Source organism: Amphiprion ocellaris, chromosome 1, assembly GCF_022539595.1.
Source record: "Amphiprion ocellaris isolate individual 3 ecotype Okinawa chromosome 1, ASM2253959v1, whole genome shotgun sequence".
Lineage (NCBI taxonomy): Eukaryota > Metazoa > Chordata > Actinopteri > Pomacentridae > Amphiprion > Amphiprion ocellaris.
This window is the reverse complement of record NC_072766.1, coordinates 7,023,189-7,050,723: the sequence shown is the minus strand read 5'-3', so window position 1 is coordinate 7,050,723 and position 27,535 is coordinate 7,023,189. Positions and strand designations below refer to the sequence as shown.

Here is a 27,535-nt window from a genome sequence, read left to right as displayed (position 1 = left end):
GCTGCCTTAATGCTGCTGTCCAAGTCTTATCAGGACCCTGCTACATTCTCACTGCATAGCTGGACCATGCTTTTAAACACCAGACATGCACCTTTCTGGCTTAAAAGTGAAAATATAATGTTAGATCTCTTTCATAATCAACCAAAAGCTGTACATTCCCTGCCGTTATAGTGAAAGCAGCAACAAAGTCTTTCATTTTCACTTCCACTTCCCAGTAATTTGAGATTTGGAAATCTTTATTAGCTTGTTTATCAGTTATTGCAAATAGTGAACATTAAGTCCTTTTTTTTTTAAGTGTATAAAAAGAGAATGGGCAATTTGACTTGTGTAGACAAAAAAAAAGTGCTGTGATGTGTAACACACTTAGCTGGACACCACGCAGCTTCCTATCAGACAGATGTCCTCCTAAATACGATTATTAACTTTTTTTTCCTTACAATTTATTTGATAAAATCAGATTAGACAGCAACATCTGCCTGCTCTCTGTCAGTATGAAAAACCATGTGGCAAGCTCAGATTGGGAGGCGAATCCATCACACTGTGGACAGAATGACAGGAAGCACATGTGTTCAAGAAATAAAAAATGACTACCACTGGCTGCTTTTATACAAATCATCAACTGAATCATTAAATATCCATTTATTCAGGTTCACTTTTCGCACTCTTACATAGAATACAATCTGATCTACAAAAACGTCAGCACATGACATTGGACATTTGGACATTTTGGTCAAAACATACAAGATACCAAAAGTAATACCCGAGTGACTTGCCTACATGTCATTTAGCGTCTGTGATACAAACAATGAACCCAGCCCCTTCGGCCCACTTCCTCCTTTCTCAAGCCTCTTCATGTTCTCCGTCCTCAACAGCTGTTTTCTCTGCCAAATCAAGCAACCAACCAATCAGGTTTACACTCGAGAGATTTTTGCAGCCATTCATAAGGAAAACGCTTTGAAAAGAGAAAAAAAATAAAGCACAAAAAAATCTTAAAACTCAAGACAAACCAACTATAGTAGAAAATAAGTGATCTTAGAATGACATAACGGAGGAAAAAACCCAACCCCAAGGAGGAAAAATAAACAAAAACAGAGGAAAGTGCTTGTTATTTTCAGTTGTGTTTTGCATTAGCAGATTTGTAAGTCACATAAACCAACCATCAACAACCCGGGCCACACCTCCAGCCCAATCTCAGAGTCCCACTAAAGATATCACAGAATGGGAACAGCACAGCCAAGTCTCTCTTGTCACTCTGGAGCTCTGTTTCTTCTGGACGCTGCGTCCAGGATTGTGGATGGAGGGAAAGATGGGCACCAGAGGAGAGTCGGGTGGCTGTAATCTTGTTTTGGGAGGCCAGCTGTACGCTTGCTGTGAGAATAGCATGGCGGTGACAGCGGTACCCCCTCAGGCAACATAGTGGTACTGGTTAGGAGTCTCCTTGTCACGTTCCATGTAGTCTCTGTCTATGAGTGACTCGATTCGTTTCTTCAGATCACCCGGCTGTGGAGAGGAAAGGGAGTCAGATAATGGGTGTGTGTATGTGGTGGGATAAAGATACTGAGAAAGGTAAGGCATTACCTTGACAGGGAACTTCAACTGGTTGTAGAGCTCCGACACCAGTAAGTTGTGACTGAGGGTCTTCCTCATCTTCATGATTCGCACCACAGCTGCATCAATCTGATACTGCCTGTCTTGGAACACGCGCTCTGTGGTGCTTACCTGCTCTTCCACCTGTATGGAAAATTAGTTTAAAAATGAGCAAGAACTATCCTTTTGAGAAGTAAATAAAGAAACTGTAAAGCATCTGTGGCTGAGGAAGAGGAGGTGTAAAGAAACAAGGAAGCGTGTGAGTGTTTTTACCGTTTCTTTCATCTGGATCTGGTTGATCTTGATGCGGAACAGTTTGTGTTTGAAATCATTGTTGAAGTTGAAACGGTCTCCATCCTCCACATCTTTCCCTCTGGGGTTCTTGTTGAGGACACGTGCTTTTCCGCAGGCCAGTGACTGCAGTGTTCGCCTGAGCTCTCCCTCCTCTGTGCAAGACAAGAGAGAATGACAGTGTGATACAGCAGGTACCTCACTCACAACAGAATGGTTGCATTATATATTTAGAAGACGTGTAACCTATGCCAGTGGCAGTGCGAATCTCCTCCATGCTGAATTCCTCTCCCTCATTAAACATAAGAAGCACCAGTGTCTGGAACAGGGAGACCTGCAGCTCCTTCTTACCCTGCAGGATAAAATACTCACTGTAAACGCAGTTCAAAGATGTTCCCTCAAGTCAGTTTGCTCATTTTTCTATGCCCCATTAGGTCGTAACAAGCTCTTACCTCTTTAAACTCCGCCTTTAGTACAGCGTGGCCCAGTGTGGGCTGCCACTGCAGCTTCCTGCCACTGTGCTTACCCAGGTAGAACAGCTTGAACACCTCCTGGAGTTTTACCATCTACCAAAACATGAAAAGACCACAGCTTGTTACAGATCGTTCAATGACTATCATCACAATAAGGAAAATACAGTGAATCAGGGTCTCGTTTTGACAGCGTTTTTCTCAGAAACTTCACCATATTAATTGTACATGCACATATGCACACACGCACGCATGCACAAGTGCTACTCAACGCACAAATTTAGCAATACAAAGATATCAGGAGCATGATGTCCTTAATCCTGTAAAACCCAAATATGGAAAAAAACTGAGCAAAAATAATATATATATTTAGATATAAATAATAAAACTAAATAAAAAATCTATTTTCTGTAAAACTCAAATATAGAAAAGAAATATATGCATATATTTTATGTATGAAATTTGAATAAAAGTAACTAAGTTTAATTTGCTAGGGGTACGAATAATTTCGGGCTTGACTTTATATTATCTGTAAAACCCAAATATAGAAAAAAATTTGTAAAAAATAATATATATTTATTTAGATATAAATAATATAAAACAATAATAAAATAATAAATAAAACTGATGTTGTATTTTTGCAACGGTGGGTTTTACAGGGTTAAAAGACAACCACATACAGGTCAAATGTATTTGTGTGGCAAATCAAAGTGTCCACCAAAAGCAGCACCAAAAATAAAAAAAGCTCACCTCTGGGGGCAAGTGGACTTCCATGGGTGTGTATGAAGGCCAGTAGCCCATAGTGAGGATGTTGACAGTAAGTTCTATGTTGCTTGGTTCACTCTGGTTCTGCATATACTGAGTAAAAATATAACAATTTTACACATGAAACATACATTTAATGGCACAGTGCAGTGGAATGCATACATAAACTTTAAGCATGGCATCACTGTTTTGATGTTGAAAGATTGTTTATACGCCCAGAGGTTTTAGGTACCTGTTTAAACTGAATCATGATGTCTTTGGACAGCTCCATGTCCTTGAACATCCCCTCAAGTTTACTGGTAAACGCTGCTCCGCATTCTGCAGGAAGTCAAAACCACATATGTCTCAACTGACATGTTCTCATGCCTAAACATATGCAGCCACAACAGACTGTGTCACGTGTAATTAACTTTCATGCTTCTGCTGCTTTAATACTGGCAAGTTACAAAGGCACAATATGCATCAAAGGAAAATGTAAGTCTTTGGATTTAATTCAAAATGCCATCCAAATTTTAGCCTAAATCTGAAGAATTTATTGTATTTATCAGGGAAGGTCAATCACAACAACACAAGAAAATCTTTTAAAGTTCTCTAAAACATAGAGCATGTACCTGTGTGTGAAACAAGGTTTTTGATTAATGACAAGTTACTTATTCAAGATACAAGAGATCAGACTAGAGATTTACCATGTTTGAGCTTGGAGAGCATCGACTTTTCAGCATCAACAGAAGCACTCTTGCCGACCAGCAGACGCTTGGCCAAGTCCTTCTTATAAAAAGCTTCAAACACATCTTTTCCTGGAGTAGAAAACCAGAGATCGAGGTCTCACCAGACTGTAACAAGCTTCATAGTCATTAGTGACACTAACTGATTGAGAAGCAAACAGTCTGACATATGCATTTATCACACACACAGAAATGTAACTGACCGTGGATGAAGCGGAAGATTATCATTATTTTGTCCAGAATTCTCTCCAGCTCCTCCTCTGTAGCCTCCTTGTTCCCGGCTCTTAACTTAGAGTCCACATATTTAGCTGAATGGGAAAAGCAAGAAATCAGTTTTATGCTGGAACTAATAAAAACCACAAAGAGTACCGAGACTATGTGTTTATTTTTACAAAGTTGTTAATAATGAAGCGTAACTATTGTTTATCTGTGTGACCAACCAATAAGTTCAGCGGGCTTGTTAGGCCTCTTGTTGATAAAGGTTTCAAAGGCTTCCTTCATGGCGTTGATGAAACTCTCATTTCGTGCAAAGCAGGTCTGAGCAACATTGTCCATCTTGTCCTTGAAGTCCAGCAGTTCTTGTACCATGTCTTTATCTTTCTCCGGAGTGCATACGATCTCTCCACCGAAAGACTAAGACGAGGAAGGGAAAGCGTGTGTTTGCATTTCTCTAAAATAAAAAGCCAAGGGACACACTTTGCTTGTGTTTTTTCTGTATGTTGGCTAATGTGTTTACCTTGATGTAATCCCTCCAGAACTGCAGCAGGGTGGGAAGTCCTCCCTTCACCTTGCTGAAGAGCTGGTAGAGGAGCGCCAGTTCAGTCACACGATTCTCATCCAGCAGAGTGCTCAGACCTGCCACCAAAATATTAGACATTAATGCATACATGATGTGCTTATACGCTTGGATTTCAGTTGACAACATTTTCTTTATTTTATTCAGATTCAGAAAAGATTCAGGAGACTTTATTTGTCCCCAGGGGGCAATTAATGACTTTATGACTAAATCAAATTCACAACTTAACAGAATGAAAAGATACAGCTCTACAGAAAAGGTAGATACATTTTCTGGGATTTTTTTGCTTTTATAATGGACTGTGTTGCTGTAAATTTTTGCAACCATTTTGTAGCAACTCACAAAATAGCAAAAGCAAAGGGGCTTGATTAATGATATTAAAGTAAACAAAATATTATTTAGAAGGTGGTCTAAACTAAGAACATCACACATCAGAGCTCCAGAAATTACCATCTAGTGAAATTAATACTCCTCTGGCACAGAAACTAAATATTCACACACAAGCACGCGACTCACCTTTTTGTAGTATTGCAGTCATATGTTCTCCTAAAAGTTGCTTTTCAACACAGCTAATGAGTGGTTTCCTGTAAAACAGGGAAAAGTAAGAAAAAAAATTAGAAAGTGTATCTGAAAGCTGAAACAGATGCAGAAAATGCCTTCAATCTCATCTCCTGACCTTCTTGCCAAGCAAATGTTCCAGTTTAAGTCTGACTGGTCCTCAATTATTTGTTGAAAGTTAAAGAAAAACAACGAAATTAAGTCTGATCCCATGGCCTTGCGTGGTAGCCTTTGTATTATGTTGATTTTCACTCTTTAAGATAAATATCTTTAAATGGTATTAATCAACTGTGAGGACAGGTCCCAAGTTTTTATGTAGGGGAGTAACATTTATCAAAAAAGTACAAGAAGAAGAAGATTGTAAATGTAAAATATTTTAAATACAGTACAAAAAACACACAGTATAGTAGATTTTTTTGAAGAAATCCTTTGTACTGGAAATGTAAGCAGCAAGTAGACACCATGATGCATCACTTGTCTACTGGTCAAAAAGTAGAGACCATTTGGAAGTTTATATATTATTCAATCAATGAGTCACCAATCAAAATTTATTTGTGTAGCACCTTTCATACAAATTAAATTCCACACAAAGTGCTCTACAGAACATCTAGGCATATGTGCTTAGTGTAAGTGACTTCTTAAAATTAATGAAGGCGCTTAACAGCATTATAAAATAGACACATCCTGCCTTGATGGTTGGAAGAAAATGGAAATTGATCATTATGTATGTTTTCTTTTCTTTTATAAACATTAGTATGCATATGAAGTACAGAGGGTCCTGGACTTACGTCAGAGTTTCATTCCTACAGATTGATGAAAGTCTGTTTTTGTCATAAGTCTGAACTCCAACGAAAATGTAAACAAAGCCATTGCGTGCATCACAATATTGATCAGTTCTTCATAAAGGTCATGAATAACAATCACTTTCATGCATGTATGAGCCATTTTACAAGAAGATAACAGAACATGTTGCACTGTCACAACTTGATCTAATAATGACGATGTTGGTCAGTGTTTCGTCCTGTTCCGAGCTTTTTATCAAATCTAATTTCACTTTCATAGTGTGTTGCCCTTAAGGCAGAATCATCGATGTACTTTTATTTTGAAAAAGCCTTTATTTTGAAGTTGTTTGTTGGCAATTATCATTTCCTTTCCGCTATTTTGATGTTGAGCTTTACACACGTACGTGCTTTTATGGATGTACGGCTCTCTACTTTGTAAACGCCACAGAGCCAATGTCGTAAGTTAATAACTTTATGTTTGGACTTACTAGTTAAGTTAAAAGGATTTATTTACATGTATTTATGTTGTTTTAGTCTGTTTTTATTGCAGTTTTCACTCAGTTTGTAATGTGTATCAAGGGCCACAGTAAAGAAGTCAAGTTTGCTACGACTCTCGATCATTTTGCAAGCAGGAGTTTATCTAGGTGGATAGCTGCAGCTTATACGTTGCAGTGAAGACAGCACACATGGAAATGGCTTTCCTTTTATTCAAAGCACTGTCATCACAAGAGTCTGACTGAACCCTTTGATGCACAACATGGGTCAAAAGTATGGGTCCCTTTTGACCCATGTTGTGCATCAAAGGGTTAAGGGAGCCATAATGAAGGGCAAAAAGTTACTGAATGTAGCACAATGCAAGGTGGCGTACTGCCAGCAAATGTAAACAAAGCCGTCTTACAGCGCCGCATGACGACACATTCATCTGCTCTGATCACCAACTAGTTCCACGTAACCAGTTCCAATGTAACGACGAAACGCCGTAGGTCGAGGACGTCGTAAACCCGAGAACCCCCGTATACGTTTTTTTTAAACAAGGATGACTGGCAGGCTTCATGCAATATCATAAGGGTAAAGCTTCAACTCCCACCAACCCTGTTAAAGATCAGCGGGTAGAACTAATGGATGGATGTCTGAGTAATGTGCTGTCATGACATAAAAAAAAATTATTAAGAAACATTACTGAGTGCTCTGGTCGAGGTAGCTGACGATTCGATCATTCTCCTCCTCCAACCGACGAGACACATGGTGCAGGTACTCGGGTACCTGGGCACATACAAACACACATATGTGAATAACAGGCTGCTGATGAAAACCTGCGACTGCGTGACACAGATCTGTTGACAGTCTCACTCACGTCTCTCTCCTGCATCAGTCGCTGTCCCTCTGCTGCATACAGGCGATTGGTCTCAGTCAAAAACCTCTCTTCAAAGGAGTCTTTGTAAACCTGGACATGAGTTAGACAGTCAGGAGGTGGGAACAAGGACACACAGTGTATGCGCTGATGTGGTAAACAGGTGATCAGGTACCTGCAGGTCTGACAACATGCCCAGTAGACTCCGCAGCAGACTACGGTCGACGGTCTCTCCGTTCCGCTCCAGCTCTATCTGCTCCAAAATGCCTTCAACTGTTCGCTTCTGAACTGCACTGTCGCTAACAATGTGGGTGCGAAACAGTTCCAACCCAGTGTCCCTGCGGTGCATACACAACGTCAGCTTCCAAAGAACATCTTAACAAACACAATAACCTGAATGAACTATACTTTTACCAGATGGAGGGGAGTAGGGAGTTCTGAAGCACATAGGTACGATCCAGGAAGAGAAAGATACTTCGGATCATTATCTGTAAAAAGAGAAAGATTAGATCTACACCCTGAAAGCACAGATTCCTGAACTGTTTTGATATCTGTTGCACATCATGCTTACAGTTTGTCTACAGTGGTCCTGCCAGCAGCGATTCATCCGCTTCAGGAAGGAAAGGTTGTCCAAAGACTCTGTGAGCATCATGTTAAGGAGAAAACCTTTTGCACAGTCATGTCATTACACCTAAGATCTGAATGACTATAAAGCACCACTGTGTTAAGAAAGCACTTATAAACACCCAGATCTCTTTTTTTGCTCAAAGAGTTGATACTAATGGCTTTTATTTTCATCCCGACTGAACATGCTTCAACTTTATCCAATTCCACAACTTCAATCCATGTCTTAAAACAGCAACAGAGAAAATTATATTAAACATGATTAACAAATCCAGTACAACTGAGATTAAGCCAATGATTTATAACACCAGATTTCCAACATTTTAAACATTAAAGGTCTGTTGTATAGGATCTGGAATTATTAAATATAACTGCCAAACTTGTCACACATTGACCCCTTGTGAGAAAAGACTGAAACAACATCTGACATCTGCCAGAAGAGATTTCATTGAGAGGAAAGCTAACGTTATTCTCTAACCAAAACTTATTTTGGTGTAAAAATTGTAGATTTATGACCTAAATGGAGCATCCCATTTGCCATCTGCAGTGTGTGCAGGCCGGCTAGCAGACAAAGTTATAACACAGAACCAATGACAGCAAAGTGTTGGTCGCTTGCAACTGCATAATATCAAGGAACTGATGTGTGATTTTCAGATTTCCACTTTATACACATATACTTGTAGCGTTTAGCTCTTATACTGAAAAAAATTGTAACTAATGTGCTACTGCATTGGGCTCTTAAAATTTGACATGGGCTATGAAGAGACACAAAAATATACCTGCAGCTGGGTAAGAAGTGGCAAAACGCAATAAGCCTTTTGTCCATGATGCACCTGGTTCAGACTGTAATCAAGCATCCCACCTGGTGCAAACTTAGTAAATGTTTCACAAAGTTTACCACATAACTTTCCTGACAGTGTTGTGTGCAAAAAAAAGGATATTCTCTAAACTGGTGGATCTGGGCCTGCACGTGATCTTCACAGACTTGTCGTAGCTGCTTGTACAGCGTGGGAGAGACCTTGTACGAACACAGGTTCTCCACCGCCTTCAAGAGGAAGAAACAAAGAAAGTGCATCAGAGGCATGAGGAGGAAACAAAAACGCAGCAGACAAACACATAAGTAAACATTCTGTTCAAAGTGCGATAGATTTTCTAAGTCAAGATATGTTACAAGTCTCTACAAGTTTGTTTTAACCCTACAGCTGATGATAACTTCACATCTGTTTGATCCTCTATGAGATCATTTGTTAAAAATGACAAACCATAAAACCTTTGTGTTAGTCATGTTATATTGTTTTGTTCTGACATGTTTTTACAGCCTCAGCACTGCTACACGTTAATCAGGGCCTTGAAAAAAAACTCATCTGACTTAATCTTTGGGTTTAAAAAGACAGACAGCAAACCTGATAGAGCTCCTCCAGATTGTACTTGATAGAGGTGCTGTTCTGGATGGCGCCCACTGCATCTCGCAGCTTCAGCCACGTGTCCTCAGTGTAATTCTCTGCTAGTTTTGGCCGGTCTGTTGCAAAAAGAGAGCAGCAATGTTTATTTATACGACCTACATGGTATCATGTTAACATTAAAATAGATCACATATTTAAACACAATGGGGTGCACATTCGGAAACCATAAATTCTGATGAAATATTGTCTGGCAACATTTTTTCCAAATCCCTCTGTCAAATGTAAAGTGAACAAAAAAACCAACAAACCAACTTCTGTACTTCCCAATGTTGCGTGTTTCTTGGTTTAAAATGGAACTGATAAAATGTCACTTCACTAATCATTATTGGGATAACTGACAATGAACCAAGGAGGGAGTCGCTCCAACACCACACACTTTGGACCCACCAGTAATTTGGTAAATAAACATTTAACATGGTGGAAAGTACACAATGCAATATTTCTGGATACAGAACATTATGTAGACACTTTTCACTGAGCTATTACATTTCTGGTTTCTATAACTTAAACAATCTATATGTAGTTTTTGGCCAAATATAGTTCCAAAAAAGCTTTGTTCATTTAGCCAGTGAAATATGTTCAAATATTATTACAAGATTAAAATCATAGGCATTATTATTCAAATTACTTGCACCATTTGTCTTGCATGGAAAATATATTCTATTGCTTGCTGCAATTATCTTTATTACCCATTAAACTAATGTGCATTTTAATTTTTTTCTGAACAAACGTGGTCCAAAATAATGAAACCCAGCACAGTTTGTCATGCAGTTTGTGTAACTTCTTGATCAGCCAAAAAAAAAAAAAAAAAATGGGTTGTTTAATTTGTAGAAAAACATTTCTTGAATTTAAGAAATTAAGCATACATATTTTAAATTTGTGATGTGGAATGATGGATTGACAGAAAAGCCACTCGTGTCAGAAGATGAATTTCCCGAAAAGTCCAGAAAAGTATACAAACTTATACCTTTATTACGATTTAAGGGAGGTAACCCCATGTAAGCAAATCTGATGGGACAACCAGAATTTGTAAGAGCCTCTAAAATATTCAGTTCAAATAAAATCAGTGGATCAAGCAAAATAAAGTAATTACATCACTGGGAGATTCGAGCATGTGCATTACAAACAAGGCCAAACCAAACTGACATGTGAAGTCTTATGCAACACACTGATCAGTTAGATCATCAACTTTCAAAAACATAAACACTCCCTAGACAAACAACTTTTAACAGTGTGATCTAAAAGTTAAATCCTTTGCAGTGTTAAATAAGTGCATCTAACTGATGCTGCTGCTATTAGACAACGCAGGAGAAAACGTTCAGGGACAGTACCTTTGAAATTTTTGATCACTAATTTCTTTGAGGCGCCACTTTTGCCTGAGGCCACACTGGAGGTCCTGGCCATCCCGTTGGTGCTGTGCTCCGTTATGGGAGAGAAGCTGGCCCTCTTGTCCTGTCGGGTGTCCTCTGCCATTATCAGATTAGCGCTTTGGCTTAACGCTGTATGGTTCAAGTGTTTTGCTAAGTTACTGCTGGATTGTTGAGTCGCCTGTTTATTCACTGTCAGCAGCACCGCCGCTTTGTTGAACCGGTCGTCTTTGGTTGACAGCACAGCCACTCGCAGCCTATTCAAAACACATTTACAGGCAAACAGTGACTAACGTAAGGTGAATTAATCAGAAAGCATAACTACGGCCAGCTAAGTAAACAGATAGCTAGCTAACAGTATGTTATCTGAAACTGCAGCACACTTTAGCTACCAGTTTTCGCCTGCTACACAAACACTTTAGCTTTGAAGGCTAGTCCATGTCAGTGTTGACTACTTACAGATTTTAACGAGTTCAATTATTGTATTTTGCAACAGTAAACCAAAGCATAAGAGCGACATAGTTAGCGTTGATATAACAGACCCATATTATTGGTGGCTTTCTTTGCCATGAAGCTAGCTAGCACAACAAAATGGCTTTTCTCAGACAGTTCGGTTGGACAGGTGCATCTTGGGTGAAAAGCGGCCGAGGTGCGTTCAGGAACAGTTGGCACTTTGAACGTTAGTTACAGTTTGTCCTATTTTCGGAGACACCGCCATTCTCAGAACTTAATTCATTGGCCCTGTTAAATCAAGAATATATTTGTTTCCGTATTTTAAAAAAAGAAAAAAGAAACACGAATTAATAAATATTACTATAAAACAAGTAAATATGCCACTACAAAATAAAATCTCATAAATAAATAAAAAATGAGCGCTTTGAAAAATTCTATAAACTATTTGATTGACATCCATTTATATATTTATTGCCTCAAGTATTGATTATAACATTTTATATATTTTCGTATGTATTTATTCATTTATTTTAAAGGAAAATTTGTTCATTTATTTATTTAAAACTGAATAAAATAAAAAACTCCATTTCCATCAAGTCACAAGTCAAGAAAAAAAAGCACATCCTTGCCATTAGAATCTCTTTTCTCTGAGCCTGAGAGTCAAAACAGTCAAATGTCTGATATCAACATATTAGAGAACATTAAGTCCCTTGGTATTTTGTTTCTGTATTTTATTCTTCATTTAAATTTTCAAATCTCAGTCACTTTAAGCACTTCACAGCTATGTAAAATGGATGTTGAATGTTTTGCAAAGTAAAACAAAGTGACAATACATAATATAAATTCATGTAAATAAACCTATATATGGCAGACTGATATATTGTAACTGCAAAATTGCTGGCAGATGGCACTTGTGTTTTACCTGTTATGTCAAATTGTATGCTGTGAAATTTTTTTCTTCAGGAACTATTTTGAATGCCTTTGACAGCCTCTGATATTTTATCTTGCAATGCACAAAATGTCTGTCAGTGTCTGCAACAAAACTTGTGATCATTTGCGTTAAAGTTTGAGGGTGGCAAGTTTGCAAAAATATCTATCTGTTTTTAGCTGATTTATGACAATCACAGATTGAATAAATATATTCAGCATTTCTGTTTGGCTGAAATGTTTCGCATAATAAGTTTTATACAGTGAGCATTTTGATAAATTTTTCTCACACATTCACAGTTACCATCCATTTTTGTTAAAGTGGAAATTTAAAAGCATCATTAGTTCATTTGTATGGAATTATTGTTTTATTCAATATTAAATATACACATACATTTATAAGTATGCCGGTGAAATAAATAAATATGGATATAACATAAATCCTGAAATAAATTATTAAGTCCCCAAAAATACATCTTAAAAATCAAATAAAACCAGTGTTTAATTATGTTACAACTACATTTTCTACAATAATCACTTATTTCAGGATTTATTAAATAGCCATATTTATTTATTTTATGGGAAATATGCATTTATTTATGTATCTATTTCTTAAAATACACTAACACAATGTAGCATTAGAACACAGGAGCGATCGCTGCTGGAAATTTTCCTCTGTACCCCTATGTAGATATTCCATTAAAAATCAGCCGTTTCCAGCTAGAATAGTCATTTATCACATTAACAATGTCTAGACTGGATGTACGATTCATTTAATGTTATCTTCATTGAAAAACTGCATTTCGTTCAAAAATAGGGACATTTCTAAATGACCCCAAATTTTTGAACGGTAGTGTATGTGCACTTTATTCAACCCGCCCCTACTCTTTTGGGTTTATTAAATTGAATCAATTTCATTTTATCCTGATGTATTTTATATTTTATCTTTTACATGTTTTTATTTATCATAATCATAATCAGCTTTAATGGCCAAGCACGTACACAACATAGAAGGAATTTGGTTTCGGCTGTTGGTGTCACCCTGGGAATATGGAAAGCGAATAATAAAAATAAAGAAACTACAAAAAGAAGAACAGGGAAAAAATTAATAGTAATAAAAATAAATATAGCACAGTACATACAGATATTTACAAGCTAGAAAGGAATGTATAAACACAGTAGTGCAAAATGATAATTGCTACATGATGATACAGTACAAAAAGCAGAGAATGTTGTTCATTGTACAAAAAGCACTGTACATATCCATTGGAATACTATCTATTGTACATGTGTGGAGGAATGGCTCAGCTGTTTATTAGGGTCATGGCAGTGGGGAAGAAGCTGTTCTTGTGACTGGTGGTCTTAGTGTACATTATTTACCTTTGTATGTAAAGCACTTCGAATAAACTCTGTGTGTAATAACGTGCTATATAAATAAGCCTGCTTGCTATGTAATATTAGATAAAAAATGGCACTTAAAGTCAATTTGAAATACGTTCAGACATGGTCTGCAACAACTTGCTGGACAGTCTTGAACGCAGCCTCGTATCACCTGCAGCCAGCGGGGGTTCAATGCAAATGGGCGGCGTTTTATCCTGGATAAGGAAGACCCACCATTCAAAGCCGTATTTCCTAGTCTGTGGGTGCCGTGTCGACCGTAGCACCATGGCTTTAATGATGTTCAACTGTAAATACGTGTCATGGCCGCGGTTTTCGGAGCAGTAAGGCTCGGCTGTTGGTGGTGATCCGGCCTGCCGTCCAGAGTGCTGTCTGCAGCGGTAGGTACGCTGGCTAACGCCGACAGCTCCGTGAGAAACTGGGTAGGGAGTTGGTGCGCAGAGCATCATCTCAAGGGAGGGGAGGCCGAGAGGAAAATAGAGGGCTATTCTTCAAGCTGACACTTGTGTTAAAATGTAACCGTAAGACTTGTTGAAACACAGCATGAACGAGCGTTTCTTAAGCCACGTTGAAAATGTAGCTTGGCTTTAATTAGCTTGCTAGCATCAGTGGTCTGTTAAAGCTAAAGTTAGCTCAGCTAGCTGGCCCAGAAGCTACCATGTGAATTAAAGACTGTCCAGGGCTTTATAACATGCTTAATATATGTTATCCTACGCACAATATATCTTGCCTTCACATAGTCACTGTTAATTAGTGAATATTTAGCGCTGCTGCCGTTAGAGTCTGGATTTGGGAAGCTAGCTGCTGCTAACGTCATTAGCTGTCACTGCTTGAGCCCAAGAGTCTGTTAGCTAATGTGTAGCAAAATAGTTAGAAAATCACAAGCCAGCGCCAACACTTAAACTAAGAGGGCCAACTTGATTTAAAGGCGTGAAAGAGGAGATTTTAGTAAAGAAGTGAAGTAGAGGATAAGATGGTAATAAAGAAGCTAAGTTAGTGCAACAGGATAGACAGTGAAGTTGAGCTGAGGAGAGGAAGATTTTTCAATGTGTATATGTGCATCTTTACTCTATGTAGTCATATCTGTCAGGACACGAGATATAAACTTGCCAAATCCTAAATTACATGCCCAGTATGTGACCATGGGCTGTAATCTACAATCATCTTTATGTCAGACTGCAGTGTCTGATGACATTTTCAGGAAATGATCTAAAATATAGAGTGCCCTTAAAAATACAGAGTGCATTTCCTTCACAATATGTCCTTCTCTAGAACTGATTTTGAATAGAAATATTCAGTTTCCACAGCCAAAAGCGCACACTGAGCATAAACGAACCTCTGTGTGATGCTGCGATAACATACAAGTTAGAAATGTCATTTCTGTCACTTTGCTGCAGTTCTCCTGAGGTCAACGCTGTGTTTTACCTACACATAGTCAACATTACAAAAAAAGTTCCAGCTGTCTAGAAGCAGACTAGATCCAGAGTTTGTTGTGAATAACAGACACGCCCAGCTTGTGGATAAATAATGTATCACAGGAAAATGTTGTGCAGTATACTTTAGTATTGATTATTTTAATTTGACTACAGTTTTGTTGATGTCTGTCTGTTTTCTATCATCTAGTGTAGATGCCTTGGCTGAGATGAGTGTCAAGGCTTTTGAGCTAGTCCCCGCTGTGGAGCGAGACCTCCTTATGGGCGACAAAGCTCGCATCAACATTGAGTGCATTGAATGCTGTGGAAAGCACTTGTATGTGGGCACCAATGACTGCTTCATCCACCACTTTCTGCTGGACGAGGTCACCTCATCCAAAGGGAAACTGAGCTACTCAGCACAGAAGCTGCTACACAAATACCTGGGCCTCAAGAAACCAGTTGCTGAGCTGCGGGCTGCCTCTGCTTTGGAGCGTCTGATAGTGCTTTGCGATGGGATTGTGTTCCTCGTGGACATGGTGACATTGGAGACTGTGCCCTCGGCGGCAGGAGGTGGAGCCAAGATCAGAAGTGTGACGGCGTTCTGCATTAACGAGAACCCGGTGAACGGCGATCCCTTCTGTGTGGAAATGTGCGTGCTCTCCTCCAAGCGCCGGACAGTACAGATTTACATGGTGTATGAGGACAGAGTGCAGCTGGTCAAAGAGGTGACCACTCCCGAGCAGCCCTGCGCCGTCAGTCTGGATGGTTACTTCCTGTGTCTGGCCCTCACTACGCAGTACATGATCCTTAACTACAACACCGGAGCCTCCCAGGATCTCTTTCCGTACAACAGCGAGGAGAGGAGACCCATTGTGAAGAGGATCAGCAGGGAGGAGTTTCTCTTGGCAGCACCTGGTGGTCTGGGTAAGTCTGTAGAAACTCACTAACTGCATGCCAACTCCAAACTGCCAAATCTGATTTAAATGATAATTATGTGGGGCAGGACTCCAAAAAAATCTAACAACATTCTTCTAGCTAAAGCATCTCTGTAATGGAGAGCTTGTTGTTTTGCACTTTTGCCATCAAAATATCACCTCACATTTCTCTGATTGCCTCTGTTTCCCATTTTTGCTTTAATATGTTTTCTTTATTGATTTGCTACAGGCTGTGCTTAATGACATTTTTTTTGTTTGTTTCTGGCAGTAATATCTCTTAAATGGCCTTTATTCTGCACACTGAAATATCAGTAAGAATGTAATGTTTTTGGAAAGATTTACAAGTGTTTCTTTAGCTCAGTGAATGCTGAAATTGCCTCTCCAGGTATGTTTGCCAATGCAGAAGGGATATCCCAGCGGGCTCCAGTCAACTGGTCAGAGAGTGTCATTGGTGCGGCTGTTTGTTTTCCGTACGTGGTGGCTTTGGATGAGAGCTTCATCACCATCCACAGCATGTTGGACCAACAGCTCAAACAGACCCTTTCATTTAGGGATGGACACATTCTGCAAGACTTTGAAGGTATCTTCACATATTGCTTCTCTCAGAGCTTTCAGCCTGTGGCTCTAATCAAACTAACTATTTACTCAAAAGAAGGAATCATTATCAAAGTGGTTCATACAGGTTCAGTCAACTTTAAAAAAAAAAATGAACACTTCAAATGATGCAAGAGAAAGGAGGAACTGATGCATGAAGCTTTACCTGAAGTTAGCATCATGCTGCTAATACAACATCAATTCTTGAGGTGTTTTGAACTTTCAAGTGCACACCGTTCCATGGAAAATGGAAATGGGAAAACATGCTTTGATTCATACATAGTTTGGGGTCTGAAAAAGTCATTGCTTTGGCTAGCTGGACTAAAACCAAAACCTTTTAACAGAAAGTGGCTGACAGCTTAATGGGATCCGAAGCACTGCCAACCACTTCCTATTACAGACAAATATTTCAGTTCAGTGTTAGAAATGAAATGTCACTCAGCTTAGCTTTAAAAAAATTAAAAAGTAAATTGATAGTAGGCTCTAGACGGATGCAAAAAACAGAAATTGCAACTGAAACTGAACCATCTCTGAGCTGAAGTAGGAAACTGTCGAGAGGATTTTGATTTGCTCTACATTACAACTGTTTTGCCTGTAATCTGACCTGTGTGTGTGTTGTGGATTTTAGGGAAGGTCATTCTGGCTTCCACTAAGGCCGTGTATGTCTTGGTTCCTTTGCCGCTGGAGAGGCAGATTCAAGACTTACTGGCCGGTCACAGAGTGGAGGAGGCACTCATCTTAACAGAGGGAGCACAGAGGAATATTCCCAAAGACAAGTTCCAGGTAGCTCAGTGCTGCTTTTGATTTTTATGGCTGAAGTATGTTGAAAGAATGATGCTGTGTGAGCCTCACAGTGATACTTATAACACTTAAAAGATGATAACTTGGTTTTCAGAGACAGAATAGAATAGCGCGAACTAATAATCTAAGCTGAATTGCGTTATTAACTAAAAACAAAATTGTATTCATTGTTGTCATTTTCTGCAGATTTTGCACAAAAGAATCCTCCAACAGGCGGGTTTCATACAGTTTGGACAACTTCAGTTTTTGGAAGCGAAAGAACATTTCAGGTAAGAGTCAGTGTGGTCAGTTTTTGTAGAACTTCTCTGTCATGTGGTTGAATGCTCTGTGACTTAAGTGTAGCAAGAACCATACAGTTCCAAAGATTTCCTAAAATAGCAATGCCACTTATAAAGCTTTATTAAGTGATAAATATTGTAGAGGGTTTATGTTTACATTTGATTAACTTTACAGACTTTTTTCAACTTGCACATTCCAGTATATATCAAGCCGTTGTTGGTGGAATAAAGTGTTACATCTGGAACGGCAAACATGAAATTGATAAACTCATCCTACAAATCCAAAAGTATCTAAACCATAAGTAGTCCCAACTTTAGGTCACTTCTAGTGGGAACCTTTTAGTTGCTAATATTTGTAACTGCAAGAAAGCTTCATAATTTTATTCATGCCTCCACCACAGAGCTTATATTTCCAGCCCTGTTTGAAAGTGTAAATCATCAGATGTGTTCAGTACTCACTGACTGCACTAAATTCCTGACCTTTAGTTCTTTATTGCCTCATGCATTAGCAGCTTTTGTGACCACACTGTTACATTTTTCAGGAAGGGTCAGCTGGATGTGCGAGAGCTGATATCTCTCTACCCGTTGCTGCTGCCGGCTTCTTCCTCATTCACACGATGCCACCCTCCTCTGCATGAGTTTGCAGATCTCAACCATCTGGCACAGGGTGACCAGGAAAAAGTGTTACGATGCAAGAAATTCCTTATTAGTTATTTAGGAGAGGTAACTCGATTTTGGAATCATTTACTCTTGTCATAAGTTTTTGTAGTACGGTATAGTATGTGTCTCATTTGGGTTTTTTTCTTCCTCTGTACATGCAGGTACGAAGCACAGAAGTGGTGAATGGCTGCAGGGAGGACGTGGACACAGCACTGTTGAAGCTGTATGCTGAACAGGATCATGACAGCCTTTTAGACCTCCTAGCTTCAGACAACGCCTGTGTGCTAGCAGATAGCGTCCCATGGCTGGAGAAATATCACAAGTGTGTATACTCCTACCTTGAAGTGGGAAAAAAAATAAGTGCATTCTGAATTCTACACAAAGATACTTTATCACTGCATGAGGCATCACTTCTATAGAACCTCCATTAACTGAGCATGCAATTTAATCTGAAACACTTTGAAACCGTTAATAATGTTTAAAACTGTGGTAATTAGCAAAAAATACTACTGTGGGATCACTGTGGGAATCGGTATAATTTTCATTAATTATTATAGCTCCAAATTTCACAAATTCCTTGAGGGACAGACCAACATGGGGCTTTGTTGGGTAAATACTTTTCCTTGCCCCATGCTGGTAATTAACATCCTGGTAAAGCTTTAATACTGTGTCCACTTTAGTTGAGCCAATTTAATTACTCTGTTCAAAGTAATCTTGAGGGAGAGGCCTCGCTTGCTTCATTCCTGCTTTTTCTGTCTCTCTGTTGTAGATATTTTGCACTTGGACTGCTCTACCACTATAACGGTCAGGATTCAGCAGCAGTTCAGGTGTGTATGCTTAAATGTTTTCCGTTATTGATTCCCACAGAGAAATCTACACTAACACAATGCTGAGGAATGAAACATTTTCCCTGTTTTTTTTCCTGACAGTTGTGGATTCGTGTGGTAGATGGGGACCTGCAGGACTCCACTAGATCTGATCTTTACGAGTACATTGTGGATTTTCTCTGCTTCTCCTCCAATCTGGACCTTGTATGGAAGTATGCAGACTGGGCCTTGCAGAAGGATCCCACCGTAGGTTACCACAAATGTAACTCTGATGTCAAATTATTAGTTCTGGTCAATTTGATGTAAAGTTGATTTTTGAAAGGATGTCATTTGTCACTTTCCACTGCTTGCAAAATATTTCTTCAGTTTTTTATTTAAAAAACAGAAAGTGCTGAGTTCTTTTTGAACTGTCATATATTATACTGGCATACAACTCAATTTATGTCTGACTTACACATTACAGTCTCTTGAAACACTGTGAGTTGTTGAGTATCTTCTGTCATAAGCTCCTACAAACTTTCTCCTCCATTCCAGAATAATTTGCATCACTTTTTGGCATTTTTCATTAAATGGTAGAGCAATAGCGGTAATAACCTTGTCTTTGTTTTTCTGTTTTTAGATAGGTGTTCACGTCTTTACTAAGAGACCTGCCAGAAAAGATCAGCCAGAAACAAACCCTGACGATGTCATCACTTACCTGGGAAAGCACGGCCAGGCACTGCTCCTCTACCTGGAACATCTGGTGCTGGAGAGAAGGATACAGGTACCACAAATGGTTAAAAAATATCAGCTGGTAAAGACAAATGTGACTGTGTGATGAGCATGTTAGCAAAGCAGCAGCTCTGGTGCTCTGTGTCTCTACAAAGGAGGCATTCAGGCACAATATTGAATTGTAAATCTTTTGATTTTTGCTGTACATCACACAATCACGATGGTTGTGTGGGGAGAATACAAGTAAATAGACAGCGTAAATTATACAGTTTACCCTATTTAAGGGCATGCAGAGCTATGTTTTACCCTGCTGTGTAAGCAGCTGGATTGATTAAAACAGAAGCATAGCTGTCCCATCAGAAAAGTGTGAGACAGGCAACTGAACAACTGAGCTGCAATTCTTTCTGTGTAGATGCACCTTTAGAATTGACAAGTGTTGTGTCTGTTGAAGTGTCCTTACAGTAGACAAAATCTGTCCTTGCATCAGTCACTTTATTGGAGCTGATCCAAACACTAACCTTGCTGCAGGGCGGCAAGCGTCATAGGAGGAATTTCCCTGCAGTATCAGTTCTTCAAAAGTGTTGAACTGTGCTATTGTCATGAATGTACACATGGATTGCAGCAGTCTCACCATTTACCACTAATTATGAAAGTGAAGTAGGTCACATGAGACACATCGGCTGAGTGGGTAGCAATGTCCTTGACTTCCACCTACATTCACTTTAAGGTTGCCTTTAAAGTGGATGTAAACCCTTAATTCCTGGAGTCTTGCACCATATGTTTGGGTACTCAAGAAAAAGGATGGTTGAATGCTTAGTTTAACCAAGAAGTATTCACTCAAAGCATTGCTCTTTTTCAGGATTTCCTTCATCTACACTCTTTGTAACCTGACTTCACACTTAAAAGCTGCTCAGTTTGACCACAGTCTGATTAATGAGCTGCTGATAAACTCAGCCGTAGAAGCTGGGAAATTAAAACCTTTTTGTGGATATGTCAGAATTTCTTGTAAAGTTGGTGCCAATGATGTCCACTCTTTCCTTAAGGTACCCAACATCAGACACCACCTTTTTTTAATGCACATTTGTGGTGTAGCTTAGAGACTGTAATAAGTTTTAGATTCGGGAAAATAAAAATGCTTAATTTCTTATGCAGAGTAGTAAATCAAATTAATATCAGAATATTGTAATTTGGAAACAATGTTTCCAGATAACTGCTTTTACACTAAATGCAGTTATTTTTTCCTCTGAGCACCTTCCTCATGGAGAGCTTATTGGATTCTTCCATGTTTGTGAATATAGAAGGAGAAGTTCCACACACACCTGGCTGTGATGTACCTGGACAGGGTCTTATCTTTGTTGTCGGAGTCGTCAACAGATGAAGAGCAGCTGACCAAAGCTAGAGAGAGGCTCCAGGCCCTGCTCAGGGAGTCCAACTTTTACCGTGTACAGTTTCTTTTAGGTGAGACAAATATCTAAATGTTCTACTTTGAACATTGTTCTTTCTATTTTTCCATAACAGTAGACCTTAACTGGCCTTCAGAACATTTTAATTAAGCTGTTGTTTAGTCACAAAGTAAATAATGACGTTTATCTTGTAATTGTGCAGTTAGAGAGATTATTTTGCAGGTTTCAGCCCTTAATGTGTTGTCTTATTCTTTTCTGGTTAGGTAAAATGGAGAACTGTGAACAACTGCTGCTAGAGCGTGCAACACTACATGGAAAACTGGAGGAGCATGACAAAGCACTACACATTTTAGTGCACAAATTAAGAGACTTCTCGTCCGCTGAGGCCTTTTGCATATGGGCTTCTTCTTGTCGAGATTCTGAATACCGGCAGCAGCTATTTCACCTGCTCTTAGGGGTGTATCTAGATGGGAGCCTTCCTGGAGATGCTCAGACGGCAGCAGGAGGTGGCACTGGTGAGCTGGAGATGGCGGCAGTGGACCTACTGAACCGGCACGGCGAGGTGTTTGATGCAGTCCGTGTTCTGCGAATGCTCCCTGAAGGCTGGTCACTGCAGCTGCTGCGGCCCTTTCTGGGTCGAGCCGTCAGGGCCAGTATGCACGCCTGCCGTACCTCCCAGATCGCTCTGGGGCTAGCCCACTCTGAAAACGTTCAGCTGCTGCACGACAGGGTGAGAAACCCATTACTTAAAACAATAATGTGCATGTTAGTTCAATTGAAAATAATAAAAAATAATTCTTCCTATAACTACCATGCTTGGTTAATGTGTTAGTGGCTTAGATGATGGACTTTTTTTGCCTTTGTTACCAAGATTGTTATTTAAAGCACAAGACACCATTAGTTTTACAATGGATTAACAACAATACACTGAATATAAAAACTCCATACTACTTATTTTACATACATTGAAGTAACAACTTCTTAAGTAAAGTCAAGCTGTAAAGATTAGTCATTTAATTAATTAGACAATGAACAGCAAATCAGTCAGAAACTACTTCTATATTCTTATTTAATTATTTAAATAATTATTCCAAAGAAAAATATCAAACTTTTGCTTCTAAAATAGGGGTATTAGATGCATTTTCCTGTTGTATATTGTTGAGTATGGTCTGATTACAAATCAGTTAATGATTTAAATAATTCTTCCAAACAAAAATACAGAACATTTGTTTCTCAAATGGTATTATTAGATGCAATTTCTTGTCCTATATGGTTGAGTAAATGGAGTACGTTTGTGTTTTTCGCTGTTTGTCAAACAGAACAAGACATCTGATTACAACTCCCTGGACAATGGAATGTCCAAACTTTGACACGGCAGAGCAAACATTTATTGAATAAATGAAGATCTAGCAGATAAACTGATTTTCTAAAAGCTGAAACTTAAGTCTCCTACATTTAAACTTTTGTGTGAAGTAAGAAGTTTGGATATGGAGCTTTATTTTTTCCTGGGGCCGAATTGTTTGACTAAGAAATATTTCATGTTATGTTATTCATCTTACTGGTAGAAATTTGAGTTGAGAACTGATTGAACTAATCATTTTTGAATGTTATTTATGTGCTCATTGCTGATTGGACTCATTGAAACTCTTCTCATATGTATGTTTCCCTCCAGCTGAAAGAGCGCAAGAAACCCATCTTTGTGTCTGAAAAGAAGGGATGCCACCTGTGCCACAACACCTTCAGTGAGCCGGCTGTGGTGTGTCTGCCAGGTGGAGTGCCTGTCCATACTCACTGTGTCGCACAGAGAGTAAGAGACTCTCCCACAAAGAGACAGTTGACTAATAGCAGTAACCATACGTGAGACTTGACCCTTCAAACAGCCATGTGATCTGTGATCAGAGGCACTGAAGTAAAAGCAGGACGCACTGAGATTTTTGGATGGCTGGGGACTGTGGGAATAGCAAAAAAAGCACAGAACACCAATTTCCATGGTAGGATCTGCTATGGAGTTAACAAGAAATACAGAGAAAGCTGGGCGAGTTTGTATGTGTGCAAGGGAGGAACAGAGGATTTCAGCTGTTTATTCATGTGCAGCAATTGTACCACACTTTCAGACTTAAAGTTTCAGTTCAGCTCTTTGCCCGTCCTGTCTTCGCTCGTACAGTTTTGAATCTGAATTTGAGAGACCGCTTGAAACACAGAACACACAACATTTGAATCCTGTTGCAAATATTTTTTGAAGCATGAATAGTATTACAGCTGTTATGGTTGTGGTCTAATCAACCCATATGGGTATATTAATCCTGTCCTAACTTGCACATTGCAGTGTTAGGGTTTAATGTGAAATACTACAAAGACTCATCAGTACTGATGGAAACGGAGTCTTTTATGTATGTCATTTACATTCTGTTCTGATCTGGTCTCACTGCTGCTTTATTTACCCTCAGCCATAAGAGCAATGAATAGTGTATCACATTATTTCAGTTGATGACTTCCCAGCAACAATTTGGTCCAAACCCACTAGATTTTGAATGTCCTGTTACCGTCTGTGGAGCCGTATCCTTGTAAAACACTACATGAAATCTGACATTGCTTCACTAATCATCAGTACGTGTAACTGAAGATCTCAGAATACATTAAGGGCCAATCAGACTGACCTTCTAAAACTTGCACAAATTACATGATCTTTACTGATGAATTACACGGATGGTTAAACGTGACAGCAAATGTTATGGCTGAGTGAGAAGCAGCAGCTCGTGATGAAATCAAGCTTCATAAGTATTGTCTGGCTTTGAGTAAAATAAATCGAGAGGGATCTTCACTGCCCACATGCTGTCATAAATCCATTTTGTTTGTATGATCAGGGTATATCAAAAGAGAGTGCACTCCTGTGCAAAAATCAATAAATGTTAAATGATTCAAGATGCAATTAGTGTCATCTTTAAATAATTACTATTTTCAAGTCAGATTGTAGTGTATTTGATCTAATGTATGGTTAAATCAAACTGGTCTAATAGTGTACGTTGAAGTACAGGCTCCAAAGTAAAACATCAGTTCACCAAAAGTCAGAAAAGTCCAGTTACAGCAAATTGCATGATCGAGGTTTAAAACGTACCTGTGAACACCATAGTGTTCTCAATTTTGGCCTGCAACATTGCTTCACAATAAAGTGCCTCAGCAAGATAGGAAACAGATTGAGAGTTTTCATAATGATGAGAAAGGATACAAGAGCATCAGCAAACTAACACAATCAGAACCACAGCTGCAGCAGTGGTTGGCAGATATAGCAAGAGCCACACTTCCAATTGCACCATCTTGCATTGGAAAAAAAAAAGGCTGGTAAGTGCTTGGCACAAGGATTGTCTGTGAAAAGTGGTGTTTTGTTGACGCTCTGACAATGTGAAAGGTGTCACATGAAGTCAAACACTTCAGACGGCATCCATGAAGAAAACAATTGCTCTTAAAATTACGCAAAACCACAAGATTAAATGTTGTCAAATAAGCCAAATATTTTTGGTCGAGCACACAATAAAGATAAAACCAACCAGCCAGCATGTTTGGTTTGGATAGCGCTGACTGTGTGGTGAAAGCGTGCTGGTATGAAGCTGTGTGATAACAAAAGATGTAAAGGAGGTCTTTTATAGATGGCACAATGACTGGAAGTTTGTACTGAAATACTAAATGAAAAGATGACTCCCAGTCTCAAGAAGCTTGGCAGGCAAGGAATATTTCCAAACTGAGAACAATCCTAAACACACTGCAACAATCACACAAGAGTAATTTAAAAAGACAAACGTGAAAGGTGTGACTTGGCCAATATGTAGACCACTTGAAAAACTCTGAAGTATTTTAAAGTGGAAGTCAGAGCAACAACAACCCCTCCAGTTAAAAGCAGCTGAAAGGAATCAACTGTGAAGAACAGCCAAATATTTCCCCACAGATTTGTGTCAGACTCGTATCATCCATGCCCGGCAGGATAGAATCTCTCATCAAGAATCAAGGTCAACGTAGAAAACATAGAATAATAAATAAATGAAACAGAATCTCAGTAATGAAGGGTATACTGACTGGTGTTACATTCAAGTTTGACTTTGGGGCCTGCATTTTCAATGTAATCTGAACAGTTTGTTTCAATTAGACTTCAGATGAAATACCCTACACTCCAACTTAAAAATAATAGATATTAAAAGATTAATTTTTTAATCCTTTAGTGGCTTAGTTAGTCTTTGTTATATACAATTCAGTTTGAATCCTGAAACCAATGCAAAGCAAATGTCAGTTTCAGGGAAAATGGAATAATAGTCAATGAAAGACTTCATTCTGAAATTAAATTTGGCTTAAATCTTTAGAAGGTAACTTGTTCCAAGCGTGAATAAACATTTACAGTTTTCAAAAGAATGGGACTAAAAGCAGTGAGAGAACTGCCATTTATTTCAGGTATTACCAACTGTGGGTAAATCAGTTACTTTATCAAGGCTCAAGAGAAGTGTCCATTTGTTGCAAAAAAAACAAAACAAAACAAAAAAAACATTCGCCACAAGATGGCAGTAATGTGTAGCGTGTTTTAAAGGACTGGCTTATGGATATTGCTTCTTCACTTGCAATGTACTTGTTACCCTGAATATGCTTTTGAAATCAGGGGTCGAAACTATGATGAACTATTTTGAACTAATTCTCCAAACATCCAGTTTTTATGTTACGCCATAATCCATTAACAAATAATCCCGTCTTGTTTAAAAAGCAAAATGCTTTGGCAGTCATTTGAACTGTGGGATTAAAATCTTTACCTGGTTAACAATTCATACTCCCTACTTTTCCATCAGACATACTTTGAAAGTGTGTTAAAGCACGTAGACCAGGATGAATTCTTCCTGCATTCCTAATCATGACTGTGAAGCATAACATTGCACCTGCACATAACGCCCAAACACGTTCTCGATGTCTTAGAATTGTGAGAAAGCAAAACATTCACAACTTTGCTAGGCCAAAAAACATACAGTGTTACTTAATTTATCTCAGCTTTCATAACTGCTTCCTCTAGAGTGCTGGAGTTATGGCTTTAACCTTTTAATCATGGCACCTTTCTCAAAAATGGAAAGAAATGGAAGCCAGCAAAGCCCTCTTTATAGGCCTGTCATCACAGAACACTGCTCTCTTCTTCAGTACTTTCCAAATGTCGCTTTTGTGTCAGATAACAGCAAAGTGCAACTTAGACCTCATAAATAATTCCCTCAGACAGGCATAACTAAGGGCAAGTGTATGTAATCATGTTCATGTAGCTAAGTTAGGTGACCAGTCCGGATTAGGGATATATTCCTAAGTATTTGTTGGTGGTGATGCTTTGCAAAAGATTGTCAACCTCGTTCGACTCGTTCGACTCGTTTGACTTGTCTGTCATCCTAAACACGTGTGTCATATAACAGTTACAAGAAAGTCTTCTAACTGTTGTCAGTTTGTAATTCTTAGTAATAAAAAAGAAACACATTTATTTATTTTTAACAAATTCTCGGTTGTCCTGACTACAAAAACACATCACTGTTGTGGGTTTTGCTTGTTTCTCTAGTGCCTGTGCTGTCGATGCTAGCCAATTGCAACCCATTTCTGTAGGAAAATTTGTGTAAACATTATGACTATTTTTCTAATGTGGAAATTTGAACATTGTAGATACTGTAGGTTTCACTCATTTTCCATGACAGAAATACACTGCTTATGCACAGCATCTTTCTGTCTGAAGAATAACTGTAGCTTGGCTAAAATGCCTCTGCAACATGACTTAAAACAAACAACAAAACTGATCAGTTCTGTGGAAAAAAAATACTATTTTATAAATATATGTATACTGGTATGTATATACTGCATTTGTACCTGTTTGTTGCTTTCTAAATCGATGCCAACATGGATGGAGTGTAAAAACTGTAAATCCGTCCCATTTTAATAAACATGAAACTGTACATTGACTCACAGATTCCCACTTTTTCATATTTCACACTGGAAAGTAACTCTTGTGTATTTTTGCATGATTCCTGTTACACCTGCTGTTGTCCTCACTCATAATAGCATTTGAAAGTGATGGTGTGCCTGCGGGCTTAACAGTGACCAAAAACAAAACAAAAAAAATTTAAAAGGGAATGGTAAAGAGACTTGTTTAATTAGCAGTGGCTTTTTTGTGGATACCAATTAACTTTCTCAATGTGGATCCAAGCGAAATCATGAACTTTAGCACCAAAACACTTTGTCTGACACATTCCACTATCTAATTGTGGTGGCTGCAGGCTTGTTGTAGTGTGGAGGTGGGATTAGACTTCTGTAAAAGGGAAAATCAGAAGTAAAACAAAACTAAACAAAACTGCCAAC

General features: G+C 38.8%; 2 protein-coding genes across 6 annotated transcripts; one reads left to right on the top strand and one right to left on the bottom strand.

The window, feature by feature from the left end:
* Window positions 1-624: 624 nt before the first annotated feature.
* On the bottom strand, window positions 625-11,449 carry cul4a (cullin 4A). 2 transcript variants are annotated; one of them, XM_023287191.3, is made up of 21 exons: window positions 11,322-11,449; window positions 10,744-11,036; window positions 9,353-9,468; window positions 8,891-8,994; window positions 7,897-7,966; window positions 7,740-7,813; window positions 7,501-7,663; window positions 7,329-7,418; window positions 7,155-7,237; window positions 5,151-5,218; window positions 4,575-4,693; window positions 4,279-4,471; window positions 4,042-4,146; window positions 3,800-3,910; window positions 3,346-3,431; window positions 3,099-3,206; window positions 2,331-2,444; window positions 2,125-2,230; window positions 1,861-2,033; window positions 1,579-1,731; window positions 625-1,500 (listed from the first exon to the last, which is right to left on the bottom strand). In XM_023287191.3, exons 2-21 carry the CDS (start codon window positions 10,883-10,885, stop codon window positions 1,405-1,407), a joined length of 2,274 nt encoding a protein of 757 aa, XP_023142959.1. In that variant the 5' UTR covers window positions 10,886-11,036; window positions 11,322-11,449; the 3' UTR covers window positions 625-1,404. The 2 variants fall into 2 exon arrangements, with proteins under 2 accessions (XP_023142959.1, XP_023142178.1); XM_023286410.3 differs by having other exon boundaries at window positions 11,239-11,398.
* Window positions 11,450-13,715: 2,266 nt separating this feature from the next.
* On the top strand, window positions 13,716-24,103 carry tgfbrap1 (transforming growth factor, beta receptor associated protein 1). Of its 4 annotated transcripts, none has more exons than XM_035941349.2 (13): window positions 13,716-13,941; window positions 15,186-15,896; window positions 16,293-16,487; window positions 17,130-17,284; window positions 17,489-17,571; window positions 18,123-18,303; window positions 18,402-18,562; window positions 19,010-19,067; window positions 19,170-19,313; window positions 19,687-19,830; window positions 21,077-21,236; window positions 21,445-21,911; window positions 22,854-24,103. In XM_035941349.2, exons 2-13 carry the CDS (start codon window positions 15,200-15,202, stop codon window positions 23,040-23,042), a joined length of 2,634 nt encoding a protein of 877 aa, XP_035797242.1. In that variant the 5' UTR covers window positions 13,716-13,941; window positions 15,186-15,199; the 3' UTR covers window positions 23,043-24,103. The 4 variants fall into 4 exon arrangements, with proteins under 4 accessions (XP_035797242.1, XP_035796902.1, XP_023118993.1 ...); XM_035941009.2 differs by having other exon boundaries at window positions 15,181-15,896; XM_023263225.3 differs by having other exon boundaries at window positions 13,717-13,937.
* Window positions 24,104-27,535: the final 3,432 nt, after the last annotated feature.